The following is a 15,357-nucleotide window of genomic DNA, read 5'->3' on the forward strand; positions in this document are numbered from 1 at the left end:
TTTAGGCAAAAGTATAAAATACACTAAATATATGGTGATATTGATGACATTATTTATCTTTGTGAAATTGTTTTTCCATCAGTTTATTTTACAAGATTTATAGGATTCTTCTTCATTTTACAAGGTTTTAAATAGCTATCTGATATTTAGCAGATTAGGCCGTCCTCTTGGGACTGTCATACTGAATAGTGAAAGCAAGAGACATCAGCGGGTGGTGCCGTGTTGTAAATAGAAGTAGCAAGAGAGGCAGAAATTCCAGTTTCCTTTTCCTCAAAACGAAATTGGATGTAATCGGTCAGCTATATTGTTTGAAATTCCTTAATATGTATAAATGTAAGATGAGGTGTGAAGTGTTTTTGCAAGAGACGTCTTAGCCAGTAAAACATTTAACAAAGGTAAAATACAAATAAAAGCCAGGCTTCCTGGAAAATTCTGAATGTCCATGGACAACACTTTGCTTTACTGACTATGGAAAGATAAAGGCTAACCTTTGCTGAGCACTAACTTATGTGCTGTGCTAGGAGCTTTACGTGTCCATATTCTCTTTTTAATCCTTAAAAAAATCTCTGGTGAGGCAGTTCAGTATTGCTCCCACGTTACAGGCGTGCAAACAGGCACAGAAAGGGTGGCTGCACTTCCCCAAGGGCATGCGCCCAGATGTGGTCGAGATAGATTCTAATTCAGGGCCCTGACTGTGCTGTGTTTGGAAGGAAATTCCTGCATTCATTCGGATGCACGCAGATGTGTGCAGTCCTCACCCCTTCTACTGGTCATTTTCTTGGGGACTCTGAGGAAAGGGAAATTTTCATCTAGTTTGACGTGGCTCTCCTCACTCCTCATGGCTGAAAGTGTGCTGCAGTCGTGGGCCCTGGCCTTCCTCCCGGAGGCCACCCCTCTAGGGTGTGCGGACCCTGTCTCATCCCTCGGTGTGGGAGGCTGCAACCCCCGACAGGCCAGCTCAGTTCATCTGGCCGAGCCATTTGGGTTTGGGTGGCTTAGGAGTGATGGAGGACTCAATGAGAGGCTTTGGAGCCGTTAAGATAAATGATTTGTCCTTTTGTATTTATTGGTCTAAGTTCAGTGAGGATTACAGAGCTGGGAAACAAGCATTTGTGTGTAATTGCTACAAGCTTTCCTTGGAGTAACTTTGTATAGACTGTATATGTATGTTTATGTTCATATTAGGAACATTCCTCAGAACTATTAGTCTTTTGAGTATGTGTATGTGTGTGTGAAAACTTACAAATAAAAAACAGATTTGTCTTAACAGGGGAAGGAACCATTTACTTGTTCAACATGTGTCTACCGCAGCTGTTTGAAATAAAAGTTTTCAAGGAAAAAAACCATTCTTGGTTTATAAATGAATCAGTTCAATCAGGTAAGTGACTAGTGTATATATTTCCATTAACTAAACACATACACTGACTTTGCCATCCTTCACGCATGGAAGTCTGAGTCAGTCCGCCTGGCTTGGAGTCTAGTCCAGAGTTGGTTTTTTGTTGCTGGCATCAGAGCAGGGTTTGATCAAGGAGAAAGAAAAGATGGTTTGAACAAGTTTAGGTCACCAACTTTGTGTCTTAGGTAGGTGGCCGGAAATTTTTAGCTATTAATAACAACTCTGATTTTTTTCTCCTAAAACACTCACACCCTGAGTCAGAAGTAAGATGACTTTTGATGGAGAATACACTGAACAGTTGACTGAAACTCTTTGCTCTTCTTTTAGCCACTTTTGAGATTCTTCAAGTTTTTTAACATCTTATTTGCATTGCAAATGGATACTGATATAGCTTCTATCGATAAAGTAGAATAGAATAGAACAAAGATATTTTTTAATGCTTTGTCATATAAATTATCATTGCAACCCCCCACCCTCCCTATCCCCTGGGCTTCCCTTGTGGCTCAGCTGGTAAAGAATCCGCCTGCAGTGCAGGAGACCTGGGTTCAATCCCTGGTTTGGGAAGATCCCTGGAGAAAGGAAAGGCTACCCACTTCAGTATTCTGGCCTGGAGAATTCTATGGACTGTATAGTCCAAGGGGTCACAAAGAGTCGGACAAGACTGAATGACTCTCACTTTCACCCTACCCCCCAACACACACACCCAACACCCAGTTTCTCTCTGTTTTCCTTTGTTTTGGGTCATTGTGGACTCTGAAGGAGACAGGATACCAAATGTAGCCCTGACAGTTCTGGGGTGCCGGGGGTGTGGAGGGGGGAGGTGTCCTGGGATGGTTGAGGCCATCTCAGTTCCCGCTGTCTCATTTTTTCTGTTGCTTGGGTGGGGTGGGGGGTGTCCTGGGGTGGTTGAGGCCATCTCAGTTCCCGCTGTTCCTTTGTCTTGGTTCCGTTGCTTCCTAAGCCCCTGCTTTCTGTCGAGTGTCTAAGCCGCCACCTAGTGCTAAGGTTGAAAGGCCTCTTGACCTTTCTTGTAAGGCATCCAGAAGAAGGGTTTATTGCTGGCAGTGAATTTCATATACCTGTGTGCATGAGAACATTTGAAGTGGTTTTCAGGTGCGAAAAAGCAATGGTAGACTGTGGTAGATGCCAAGTATACATTCCTTTTTATTGTTCCCATTTATTGTTTTTCATTTGATAATACATGAGAGTTCCAGCTTCTAGTATAATATACTTGCCTTTGGGTTTGGCTGCATAGACACAGTAACATCCAGATGAAACTGGAAAACATTCAGAGGCAGTGACTGATCACCTCTTCTGAACTGTCTGAGTTGGTACCTGCTGTTTTTTAATAGACTTTGTTTTTTTTGTTTTTTTGTTTTTAGTTTTTGGTTCTCAACAAAGGTACTGTTTTTTTTTTCATAGTCTTCTTTTTAAACATAAACTTGAAGAAGGAGCTGTTTTTAAGAATGGCCACTAGGATATTATTTTCAGATTGAGAAACCTGTTTCTAATTTCTGAATATAATAGATGTCTCATATAAACTGGGCTTAGAGCTTCTGATAGATTGTTTTCATAAACTTCCTTCTACTTTAAAAAAAAATCATTAACTAGTACTCTTGCCTGGAAAATCCCATGGATGGAGGAGCCTGGTAGGCTGCAGTCCGTGGGGTCTCTAGGAGTTGTACAGGACTGAGCGACTTCACTTTCACTTTTCACTTTCACGCATTGGAGAAGGAAATGGCAACTCACTCCAGTATTCTTGCCTGGAGAATCCCAGGGACAGGGGAGCCTGGTGGGCTGCCGTCTCTGGGGTCGCACAGAGTCGGACACGACTGAAGCGACTTAGCAGCAGCAGGGTCATCATATAAAATTATGTCCTTAATTTTTTTCTTTAAACATACTATGAAATGCATTCATGTATATAACTTAGGGTTAGAATTTCTTGGCTGTATAGTTGGGTTGCAGTGTTAGAGAATAAAAATCAGTACATGTTTCCTGAAACCAAATCAGTAAGTATGGAGATAAATGAATTGTTTATTGCTCTTCTGTGTCACTTCCATGGAAGGATTCCAGGATGTTTGGAGGGGATGTGATAGACTAAAGAAAAGTAAGGTCTAGGCGGCCTAGTTGGTTTGATTTGCCTTTTTTCCTTTCAGCCTGGTGAGCATCACCCATCTAACTGCAGAGATCCCAGTTTCCTATGTTCAGTCTTGTTAGATGCCTACCCACCTGCATTTTTTCTTTGGGGGATGGTTAGAATCTGGGGTGGGTAACAACCTCTGAGCTTTGAGTCATTGACCGTGAGCCCAGAGCACATAGAAGGAGCCATGTACAGAGGGACTAATAGCGCTTTCCCATGGCTTCGTGCTCAAAAGCACAGGAAATTACATTTTACTGCAGCTCTGTAGATGGACTTACACTGGTTTCCTAATATTTGCCTGGTTCACATTCTGTCTCTCTTCCCTCAACCCTGCTATTTTGGTGGGGGGAGGAATGGGAGGTGGGGAGAGGAGGGCCTCTGTTAAAAATGATTTCTGAAGAAGAAGTGGAAAGTTGAAGATCCAGTTCAGTGTCTTAGCTTCCCTCTCTATACCAGGGTTTGAAGCTCTTTGGAGTAGAACCTCAGGGACCACATTCTGTCTTTGAGAGATTCTTGGGCCTGAATAGGGGGAGCTTCTGAATTTGGAATTTCACATATATTTTTCAGTGGATGGTTTCCACATTAGGATTAAGATGAAATGACTCAGTTGTCTTTCCAGAACATTGAATTCTCTTTTTAATCTATAGGAGGTCTTCTTCACTTTGCCACACCTGTGGACCCTCTGTTTCTGCTTCTCCACTACCTTATAAAGGCCGATAAAGAGGTGAGTTTCCCAGGTTGAGGTATTGACAGTGGGGAAATAGCATAGATTGGCTTTGTTTGTTTAACCTCCTCTCTCTCCGTACAGTGGTCCCAGTGCAGATTCCCCACAGTTGAGTGTAACTTGGTTGATGTAGTACACCTGCCTCGCGTGTGCCGGTGTAGACGGGAGCACTGGTCGGCAGACCTGGGACACTGCACCATGGCCTTGGACTGGTTCACCAGAGGCTTCTGAGAACCGCCTCACCCTCTGTGTTACCTCCCTTCCCTGTTTGACAGAGCCTAACAACAAAAACCTCATTCGTTTTTGAATACAGTGCAGATGTTTAAGACCTCAATCCTTAAGAGCAGAAAGTAGATTTATTGTCTTTCATTTTCTTCTTTTTGAGAGACTGTGAAATAGATACACTGGAGTGTGTGTCCAGCAAAAAGCTCATTAATGGGGAAGCTATAGCCAAGACTTAAGGAATCCCAGACAATAAAATTTACCTTTGTAATATAAAGACAGAGTTTATTAATAGTAATAGTTCCAAACAGAGGTTCTGAAATACTTTGGTCCCAGGATACCTTTACACTTGACAATTATTAAGGATCCCAAAGAGCTTTTTGTTCCTGTGTGTTTTATCTATCAATATTGACTACATTGGGCTTCCCAGGGGGCTCAGATGGTAAAGAATCTGCCCGCAGTGCTGGAGACCCAGGTTCAATCCCTGGGTTGGGAAGACCCCCTGGAAAAGGATTAGCAACCCGCTACAATATTCTTGCCTGGAGAATTCCGTGGACAGAGCACTCTGGTGGGCTATAGTTTATGGGGTCACAAAGAGTCAGACACCACTGAGTGCCGGTACGGTTTCATTGACTACATCAGAAATTAAGGCTGAGAAATTTAAAAATGGCCTTATTTACTTATTTATTTATTTTCAAAATAAAAGTCATAAGCCCATTTGGAAAATACTGTCTCACTGAATTTTTCAGGTCTTCCAAATGTCAGCAGAACACACGCACGCGTGCACACACACACGCCTTTGTTAATTTAATATTACTGGTGGAACTGGAGAGCCTCTTGACGAAAGTGAAAGAGGAGAGTGAAAAAACTGGCTTAAAACTCAGCGTTCAAAAAACTAAGACCGTGGCAACTGTTCCCATCCCTTCATGGCAAATAGATGGGGAAACAGCGATGGACTGTTTTGGGCTCCAAAATCACTGCAGATGGTGACTGCAGCCGTGAAATTAAAAGACGCTTGCTCCTTGGAAAAAAAGCCATGACCAACCTAGACAGTGTATTAAAAAGCAGAGACATTACTTTGCCGACAAAGGTCCATCTAGTCAAAGCCATGGTTTTCCCAATTGTCATGTATGAATGTGAGAGTTGGACTATAAAGAAAGCAGAGCACTGAAGAATTAATGCTTCTGAACTGTGGTGTTGGAGAAGACTCTTGAGAGTCCCTTGGATAGCAAGGAGATCCAACCAGTCCATCCTGAATTAAACCAGTCCTGAATCTTCATTGGAAGGACTGATGTTGAAGCTGAAGCTCCAGTCCTTTGGCTACCTAATGCAAAGAACTGACTCATTGGAAAAGACCCTGATGCTGGGAAAGATTGAAGGCTAGAGGAGAAGGGGATGACAGGATGAGATGGTTGGATGGCGTCACTGACTCAATGGACATGAGTTTGAGTAAACTCTGGGAGTTGGTGATGGACAGAGGGGCCTGGTGTGCTGCAGTCCATGGGGTCGCAGAGAGTCGGGCACAACTGAGCGACTGAACTGAACTGAGTGATCTCTTTAGAAAACTCTTTGAATGCTGGGAAGCATGTCATAGTGACAGATACAAATTCTCTGCAATTCTAATTTTTGTTTTAAAGTTCAAATTTTTTCATTGGCTACAATACTGTTAGTCTTTCCCTTTAAGTGACAGATTGACTGCATTTATGTTCTGTCAGATACTCAAGTCTGAATAACAATAGTCCGTAGTGATGTTTTCAGGGGAAAATCTGAGTAAAGGGCAGCTAGCTCTGCTCACAACTCAGACAGTTCCACAGTGTGTTTCCTTGAGCCTCAGCGACAGCAGAAGTGCTTTAGCCATGCTTCACTTTCATCACACAGAACATTGAACCGACTTGCACTCAGGGTCAAGATTTAAATAAAAGTAATTGTTTTGCTGCTTGGTCCAGGAAATCCTTAGGTAAACTGACATTTTTATAACTGCTTGTCCATGGCAGTGAAGAACGCAGTGACCACTGGACAGTTCGGCAGCACCACCTTGACTGGTGCTGAAAAGCCAGCAGTTCTCCCCACCTTTGCATTGGAGTCATCAGTGCAAATGTCAACACAGTGAAAATGCAGACAGCATAATAGCATTATTATGAAAGTAGTTTGAAGTTTGTGGACCCCTGCAAAGGTTCTGGGGACCCCCAGGGGCCTCCAACCACAGCTTGAAAACCTTCGAAATAACAACATCAGGGAATAGTGTTATTCAAACACTTAGCCACATCTTCTTTTTGCACTCAGTGTGTTTGCCGGTAGTTTAAGAGCTGATGGGTTCTCACTGAGTACTTAGACCCATTTTCCAAAACTCCTGTTTTGTATTTATATCAATTTAATTGCGATAAACACTGAGTAATGAAACTGACTTAAAATTCGAAATTGTGCTTTCTTGTTTTCTCATACTCTCCCCCTCTCCTGAATCTTCACTCTGTTCTCTAGTGTGGTTTAGTGAAGTTTTGTTCCTTAGTTTAGTCATGTTTTCCCTTATCTGGAGGCTGCTGTGATAACCAGTATAATTAGGGCATGAGAGCAGTGAGGCTGGTAAGCCATGTATATCTGAGGAGCAGAAATGGTTCTAGTTACCCCCAGGGAGGCCCTGGAAGTGTTCAGGGAAGAAGATGGCAACTCCAGGGGCTTCCGCTCCTGGTGTTCTCTAGGGTATACCAGCAGGGAGGAAGCCACTGACCAGCCTCAGTGCCTGAGGTGATGCACCTTTAAAGGCCTTCACCCCATTTCGGGGGACTGTTCGCCTGTTTCCCATTAAGAACCTGACTTGACTGGTGAATTAATCCTCACCGTGGCCCTCTGGGAGGCTCTGGGGGTGGTGTGACTGGCTCAGGTTGGCAGATGCAGAATGAAGCTCATGGTGGTGATTGGCTTTCATTGTAAACTGTTTTGCTGTCTCTTCCCAAATACTTTTAGTGCCCCTTGAAATAGCCCATGAGGCACCCAGATATTCCTCTTCTATATTTTAAATGTGATTTGTCTCTATTTAATTAAGAAAAATACCACTGAGCAACTAACACTTTCACTTGGGACTTCCCTGGTGGCTCAGACGGTAAAGAAACTGCCTGCAGTGCAAGAGATCCAGGTTCAGTCCCTGGGTCAGGAAGATCCCCTGGAGAAGGAAATGGCAACCCACTCCAGTATTCTTGCCTGGAGAATTCCATGGACAGAGGAGCTGGTGGGTGACAGTCATGGGGATCACAAAGAGTTGGACACAATTAAGTGACTAGCACTTTCACTTTCATTCACTTTTGAAATGGTGACCTATTTTTTAAAAAAAATACAATTTATTTTAAGATCAGTAAAAAATAATTCTTCTGTCTAGCTCTCCCAGCTGTTACTGACTTTATGTTCAAACACACTTCTTATTTCAGAACCTTTTTGTGTGTACATGGTAAAGAAAAGGAGAATGAAACATTAGTTTATTATGAAATGATTATGTCATGACTGCATAGTTCATTACATATAAGTAAATCATTGTTTTAAAGTAGTTAAATATTTAACACTTCGGGTGATCATAGAAGAAAATAGACTAAGCTAGGAATCTGAAGACAGTGAGACTTGGGAAGCCTGTGGATTATTCTTACTATCTAGGAAAAAGAGAATATTTAAATTGAAGCCTTTCTTGCCACTTGTCAATGGATCCCCAGTGCTTTCAAGAGCTTTCTAAAGGGAGCTGAGAGTCGGTTCTGGAGCTTGTCCCCATAGAGGGAGTTCTTAGGTGGAACAAATGGCTTGAAACTTAGTTTACAGTTCCAGCTATGAAATTATGTATCTTTTTCTCTCTTTTTTTTATAATGTATGAGTCTGTTGACTGGAGTGCTTGCCTCCTGACTGACTTACAGTCTTTTCAGGGGAAGTTTCAGCCCCTGGATCAAGTTGTGATGGATGACATGTTCCCGGATTGCATCTTGTTGCTGAAACTTCCTGAACTTGAGAAGTTACTTCAACACGTGACAGAGGAGAAAGGTATAGCATGTGGCCTGTGAAGTCAGGCTTATGGCTGCTGGGGAGGCTAGCCGGTCTGTCTGAGAACACAGAAGCTGGAAGGCCCGCAGAAGATGATGCTTATTCGTGTGGGTTATAGGAAAAGTTCTGGTTCAGATTCCCTTCCGTTTGTCAGTATTCTTCCTCTACTGCACTGCTTGTTCAGCCTGCGCAGTTTGGAACAGTGAAATATGGTGGCCTGTCTCCTGCAGGGCCAGGGTTCACGAGGCTAGGGCTTTAGTTCAGTTCTTTGAACGAGGCTGTGACTTTGCGTAAGTCCCTCAACTGCTTTCTGCCTTGGGCTTCCATTTGTAAAACTTGCATAAAATCTATGCCTTTATTGATTCAGGAAACATTTATTGAGCACCTACTAAGAAGCATATATTAAGCACTAGAGCCAGGCTCTAGGGATAGTCATAAGTAAAATACTGGTCTTTTTCTTACTTTGCTTTGACTCTGATGGAGACAAATGACAAGTTAGGGCAACAGCAGTAGAGGGTAAGGGAAGTGAAAACTGGGTTCTGCGGGGATGCACAGTATACAAGTTGATGATATATCTGCTTTGAAAACAAAAATACATGGTCAGGTGAAGCAATTTTTTTTTATTGAAAAATTTAAAAATAATGGAAAACTCAGAGTAAAAAACTACAAATATTGTTTGTCCCCAACCCCAATTATCAACCACTGTTAATATGTTGTTATGTTTGCTTTAAATCTCAGGGAAAGAATTTCTTTAGGAAAAACCTGGTAATCTGATTACAGGATCTGATGGCCTACAAGAAAAATTTAAAAAGCATTTGCTACATAGTTTTGAGCAAATCATTCCAACTTTTCAGCATCCGTGATATGCCAGATGAAGGGTTTGAAGGGTTAAGAGTACTCCTCATATTCTGCTATACATTATAATTAGTAGCCTGAAAAATTGTTCTAAGTCATAAAATGAAGCTTTCCTTCTCTTAGCTTTAGAGTGTTGAGATCTCTAATGACCAGCATATGAACATTATTTAAGTATTGCAATTAATAGTTTCTACCACAAAGATATACTTCAGGAATTAAATGAAATAATACAAGTAAATCAGTGCCCAGAGAGTGCTGGGTGCACAGTAAATGTTAGTATCATTAAGGCTTCTAACTAGAGATTTTAAATTCTTTCCTGATGTTTAAGTACTAGGTATACAGTAAGTGGGGCTTCCCAGGTGGCTCAGATGGTAAAGAATCTGTCTGTAGTTCAGGAGACCTGGGTTCAGTCCCTGGGTTGGGCAGATCTGTTAGAGAAGGACATGGCAACTCATTCCAGGATCCTTACCTGGAGAATTCCATGTACAGAGGAGCTTGGAAGGCTACAGTCCATGGGATGACAAAGAGTCTGACACAGCTGAGCAACTGAGCATGCACGCACACATGTAGTAAATGACCAGTACACACTTGTTTGATGGTCCATTGATGACTATATAGTCAAGTGGTTTAAGTAGGAGAATGGGGATAATCAGACAATAATAAAAATGTCTGAAAATGAAGATGTTAATGGCCCAGTTGTGTCCGACTTGCCCGGTGGCTCAGACGGTAAAGAATCTGCCTGCAATGCAGGAAATCTGGGTTCAGTCCCTGAGTTGGGAAGATCCCCTAGAGGAGGGAATTGCAATCCACTCCAGTATTCTTGCCTGGAGAATTCTGCCGACAGAGGAGCCTGGTGAGCAACAGTCATGAGTTGCAAAAAGTCAGACATGAACTGAGCAACTAACACTTAAGCCTGCTAGGTTTATGAGAACCTTCACCCCTTGCCTTCTCCCCACTGGATAAACCCAGCCCAGTTGCTTGTATCCTGAATGGTGATGGTGGTGGCTTTAGTTAGCACTGTTCACTTTTTTAGTGAAGGAAATGATGTGTCTCTGCTAGCTCTGGGGCTCAACATGTTTCTTGCCAAAAAAGCTCCCATTCAGTGGAGAGTTGACAGGGGAAAGGACTAATAAAGGGTTATGAACTTCGTCTTGAGTGTAATGCTCTGTTTCATATTGCAAGCAAAAGCTGCTCTGCATTGTCAGATATGATTAACAGGAAGAGCCAGGAAAACTTACCTGATTAAAATACCCCAAGCACCATTGCCAAGTTTCTATTCCCAGGAGGCAAGAGAAAAAAAAAGAGACCATATGAGTTTCTCAGTTGTGGAAAACATTCAGAAAGTAGATGTGAAAATGTGCTCCAGGCAGTTTGTTCAACAATACATCAGGGAAATTCAAGTTTGAGAACCGATTACCCAATTGCTGAACATGTTATTTGATTGTGGACTCCTTTTTATTCCATCTTTATTTTGTAAGCCCAGTCTTTCCAGATGTTCAAGACCAGTTTTACAGGCAACAGATACATTAGGGAAAGAAACCTTTCCAGCATATCTACATGTTATCTAACTCACAAACTCTTGCAAATATTAAGTTTAGGATACAATAGAATAGAAGCCGAAGATAATAAGAAGAGGTGGCAAGAATACACAGAAGAACTATACAAAAAAGATCTCCATGACCCAGATAACCACGATGGTGTGATCACTCACCTAGAGCCAGACACCTTGGAATGCGAAGTCAAGTGGTCCTTAGGAAACATAACTACAAACAAAGCTAGTGGAGGTGATGGAATTCCAGTTGAGCTATTTCAAATCCTGAAAGATGATGCTGTGAAAGTGCTGCACTCAATATGCCAGCAAATTTGGGAAACTCAGCAGTGGCCACAGGACTGGAAAAGGTCAGTTTTCATTCCCATCCCAAAGAAAGGCAATGCCAAAGAATGTTCAAACTACCGCACAATTGTACTCATCTCACGTGCTAGCAAAGTAATGCTCAAAATTCTTCAAGCCAGGCTTCAACAGTATGTGAACCATGAACTTCCAGATGTTCAAGCTGGTTTTAGAAAAGGCAGAGGAACCAGAGATCAAATTGCCAACATCTGTTGAATCATTGAAAAAGCAAGAGAGTTCCAGAAAAACATCTACTTCTGTTTTATTGACTATGCCAAAGCCTTTGACTACGTGGATCACAACAAACTGTGGAAAATTCTTCAAGAGATGGGAATACCAGACCACCTGACCTGCCTCCTGAGAAATCTATATGCAGGTCAAGAAGCAACAGTTCGAACTGGACATGGAACAACAGACTGGTTCCAAATCGGGAAAGGAGTACATCCAGGCTGCATATTGTCACCCTGCTTATTTAATTTAATATGCAGAGTACATCATGCGAAATACCGGGCTGGATAAAGTACAAGATGGAATCAAGATTGCTGGGAGAAATATCCATAACCTCAGATATGCAGATGACACCACCCTTGTGGCAGAAAGTAAAGAAGAACTAAAGAGCCTCTTGATGAAAGTGAAAGAGGAGAGTGAGAAAGTTTCTTAGTAAACTAAGATCATGGCATTCAGTCCAGTCACTTCATGGCAAATAGATGGTAAAACAATGGAAACAGTGACAGACTTTATTTTGGGGGGCTCCAAAATCACTGCAGATGGTGACTGAAGCCATGAAATTAAAAGACTCTTGCTCCTTTGAAGGAAATCCGTGATCAACTTAGAGAGCATATTAAAAAGCAGAAACATTACTTTGCCAACAAGTGTCTGTCTAGTCAAAGCTATGGTTTTTCCAGAAGTCATGTATGGATGTGAGTGTTGGACTATAAAGAAGGCTGGGCGCTGAAGAATTGATGCTTTTGAACTGTGGTATTGGAGAAGACTCTTGAGAGTCCCTTGGACTATAAGGAGATACAGCCAGTCCATCCTAAAGGAATTCAGTCCTGAATACTCATTGGAGGGACTGACGCTGAAGCTGAAGCTCCAATACTTTGATCACCTGATGCAAAGAACTGACTCATTGAAAAAGACCCTGATGCTGGGAAAGATTGCAGGCGGGAGGAGAAGGGGACGACAGAGGATGAGATGGTTGGATGGTATCACTAACTTGAGGGACATGAGTTTGAGTAAGCTCCAGGAGTTGGTGATGGACAGGGAGGCCTGGTGTGCTGCAGTCCATGGGGTCCCAAAGAGTCAGACACAACTGAGTGACTGAACTGAACTGACAGAACATGTTGTGGTATTTTTCATAATCGTGGGTAATCTGTGGCCTTCATGAATTTAATGAATTTTTAAATGAATTTTTAAGCCACTTTGCTTATCAAAATAGGTAAATTTTAAAATTAAGTGATAGTTTATGCACTTGGTCCTTGTATAGCTTTTTTGGGGTATTCAAGTTGGATATTTCTTAGTGATCTTCTTGTCCAGGGAATGTTTAATTCAAAATAAATTTGCAGTTTAAAAACTTCTTAGAAAAAAAAACTCTAGGCCCACCTGGCTTCATTAGGTGAATTCTACCATACTTGAAGGAAAAAATAATACTCAAAGAAATAATGATACTTAGATTATTTTAGAAATTAAATGAGAAAGGCATATTTCCCAACTAATTTTATGAAATCAGAGTAGCAAAAAGAAAACTACAATTTAGTATTCTTTATGATCATAGACTGAAACATACTTTTAAAATATAGCAAATTAACTGTGTAAAAAGGACAGTATGTTATAATCAAGTGAGGTTTATCATAGGAATGCAGAGTTGGTTGAATGTTAGAAAATCAATCAGTATGATTCACCATATTTATGCATAACAAAAAAATTGTATGATCATCTCAATAGATGTAGGAAAAACCCTTAACAAAATTCAGTCATTATATAAATTCTCAGCAAATTAGAGATAGAAAGGAACCTCCTCATTCTTTTAAAGGACATCCATGATAAACCTAAGCTAATATCATACTTCATTGTGAAAGACTGAACGCACTTTTCCCCTAAGATTGGTACAAGATAAGGATGTCAGTCCTCTCCACATCTACTCACCAATGTAGTGGACGTCCTAGCAGTTTTGATAAGATAAGAACAGGACGAATCTGCTGCTTCAGATGTTAAGGTCCGGTCGGTCTAAGAAGAAGAATCTTCTGTCGCGACGAGCTCGGGGCAGGCCTCGGTGGGAAAGGAAGACCGAGCTTTGCTGAGGGAGGATCTTAGTTCCCCGACCAGGGATTGAACCCCTGCCCTGGCAGTCCTAACCACTGGACCACATGTAAAGAGTATCTTAAAACCCCCTTTTCCATAGAAGTTCCCAGGCTGGTTTTCCTAGGACTGTTTTAAAGTTTCTGAAAGAACATGAATGATTGGATGCCCATTGCCAAGGAGTATGACCCGCTCAAAGCTGGCAGCATTGATGGCACTGACGAAGACCCACACGATTGCGCTGTCTGGAGGGCGATGCTGGCACGATACACCCCCACCAAAGGCGTCACAGGGGACCCCCTCCTCACCCTGTTTGTGGCGAGACTAAACCTGCAGACCAAAGAGGAGAAGTTAAAGGAAGTGTTTTCCCGCTACAGGGACATCCGGCGGCTTCGGCTAGTGAGGGACTTGGTCACAGGCTTTTCGAAGGGCTACGCCTTCATCGAATACAAAGACGAGCGTTCTCTGCTCAAAGCTTACCGGGATGCTGATGGCCTGGTCATTGACCAGCACAAAATATTTGTGGACTATGAGCTGGAGAGGACTCTCAAAGGGTGGATTCCTCGGCGACTCGGAGGAGGTCTGGGTGGGAAGAAGGAATCTGGGCAGCTGAGATTTGGGGGGCGAGATCGGCCTTTTCGCAAACCCATTAACCTGCCAGTTGTGAAAAATGACCAGTTCCGAGAGGGGAAGAGGGAGAGGAGGGAGCGGTCTCGGTCCTGAGAAAGACACTGGGACTCCAGGATGAGGGACCACCATGACAGGGGTCGGGAAAAAAGGTGGCAGGAGAGAGAACCAGCCAGGGCATGGCCAGAAGGTGACTGGGAGAGAGAGAGGGACTTCAGAGATGACAGGGTCAAGGGGAGGGAGAAGAGGGACAGAAGCAAGTAGACCATCCCTCCCCCTCTTCCTCCCCAAACCCAAAGGAAAGTGCAGGACCAGTAAGAGTGCAGGGATACCGCATTGCTTGTGTACAGAGTCTAAGTCCAGTGGTTGAATAAAACTTACTGATGTCAGATTTATTTAAAAAAAAAAAAAAAAGATAAGAACAAAATTAAAGGTATACAGCTTAGAAAGTAAATAGTGAATTGTCTTTTTACATCAACAGTATGGGTCATGTATATAAAAAGCTCAAAAGAATTTACCAAAACCAAAATCACTGGAACCAATAATCAAGTTCCCAGGATATAAGGTCAATATACAAAAATCAATTCTGTTTCTGTATATTAGGAGTGAACAATTGGACAGTGGAATAAAAGCATGCCATTTGTAATATTAAAAAATCATGAGGTTGTAGGGATAAAGGTAGCACAATATATGTAAGACCAGTACACTGAACAATGTAAAACATTGCAAAGAGAAATAAAAGAATTAAATAAATAGAGAGAGATACCATGTTCATGAGTTGGAAGACTCAGTATTGTTAAGATGTCCATCTTCTCCAAAGTCATCTATAGATATAATGCAATGCCTCTCAGGCTTTTTTTTTTTTTTTTTTTTTGGTAAAAATCGATAAGCTGATTCTAGAATTTATAAAACTGTGCAGAGAATCTGTAGTAGTCAAAACAATTTTGAAAAAGAAGAACAAGTTGGAAAATTTATACAACCTGATTTCGAGACTTACTGTAAAACTACAACAGATAAGAAAGTATGGCATTGGTACAGGATAGAGAGATAGTTAAATGGAACCAAATAGAGAGAACAGAAGTGGACCGACATTTATGTAGCCAATTGTTTTTTTCAGTGGTGTCAAGACAACTCAACGAGAGAAAAGATAATCTTTTCAACATATGACCTGGAAAAATTGGATATCCGTG

At 41.9% G+C, this 15,357-nt stretch overlaps 2 protein-coding genes across 12 annotated transcripts in view; both read left to right on the top strand.

The window, feature by feature from the left end:
- The window catches only part of RNASEH2B (ribonuclease H2 subunit B), a 76,483-nt gene that overhangs the window by 24,625 nt on the left and 36,501 nt on the right, over window positions 1-15,357 (top strand). For 8 of the 11 annotated variants that reach the window (NM_001166566.1, XM_059892015.1, XM_059892014.1 and 5 more), the window contains 3 exons: window positions 1,271-1,378; window positions 4,184-4,260; window positions 8,373-8,496. In NM_001166566.1, coding sequence (NP_001160038.1) covers window positions 1,271-1,378; window positions 4,184-4,260; window positions 8,373-8,496 — 309 coding nt within the window. Of the gene's footprint in view, window positions 1-1,256; window positions 1,379-4,183; window positions 4,261-8,372; window positions 8,497-15,357 lie in introns of all 11 variants that reach the window. The other 3 variants (XM_024999830.2, XM_010810682.3, XM_010810688.4) reach the window with 2 other exon arrangements.
- LOC101904962 (U11/U12 small nuclear ribonucleoprotein 35 kDa protein-like) lies at window positions 8,520-14,935 on the top strand. Its single transcript, XM_059892219.1, has one exon. The coding sequence runs from the start codon at window positions 13,694-13,696 to the stop codon at window positions 14,261-14,263; it is 570 nt and encodes a 189-aa protein (XP_059748202.1). The 5' UTR covers window positions 8,520-13,693; the 3' UTR covers window positions 14,264-14,935.

The sequence above is a fragment of the Bos taurus genome, chromosome 12, assembly GCF_002263795.3.
Source record: "Bos taurus isolate L1 Dominette 01449 registration number 42190680 breed Hereford chromosome 12, ARS-UCD2.0, whole genome shotgun sequence".
Taxonomy (NCBI): domain Eukaryota; kingdom Metazoa; phylum Chordata; class Mammalia; order Artiodactyla; family Bovidae; genus Bos; species Bos taurus.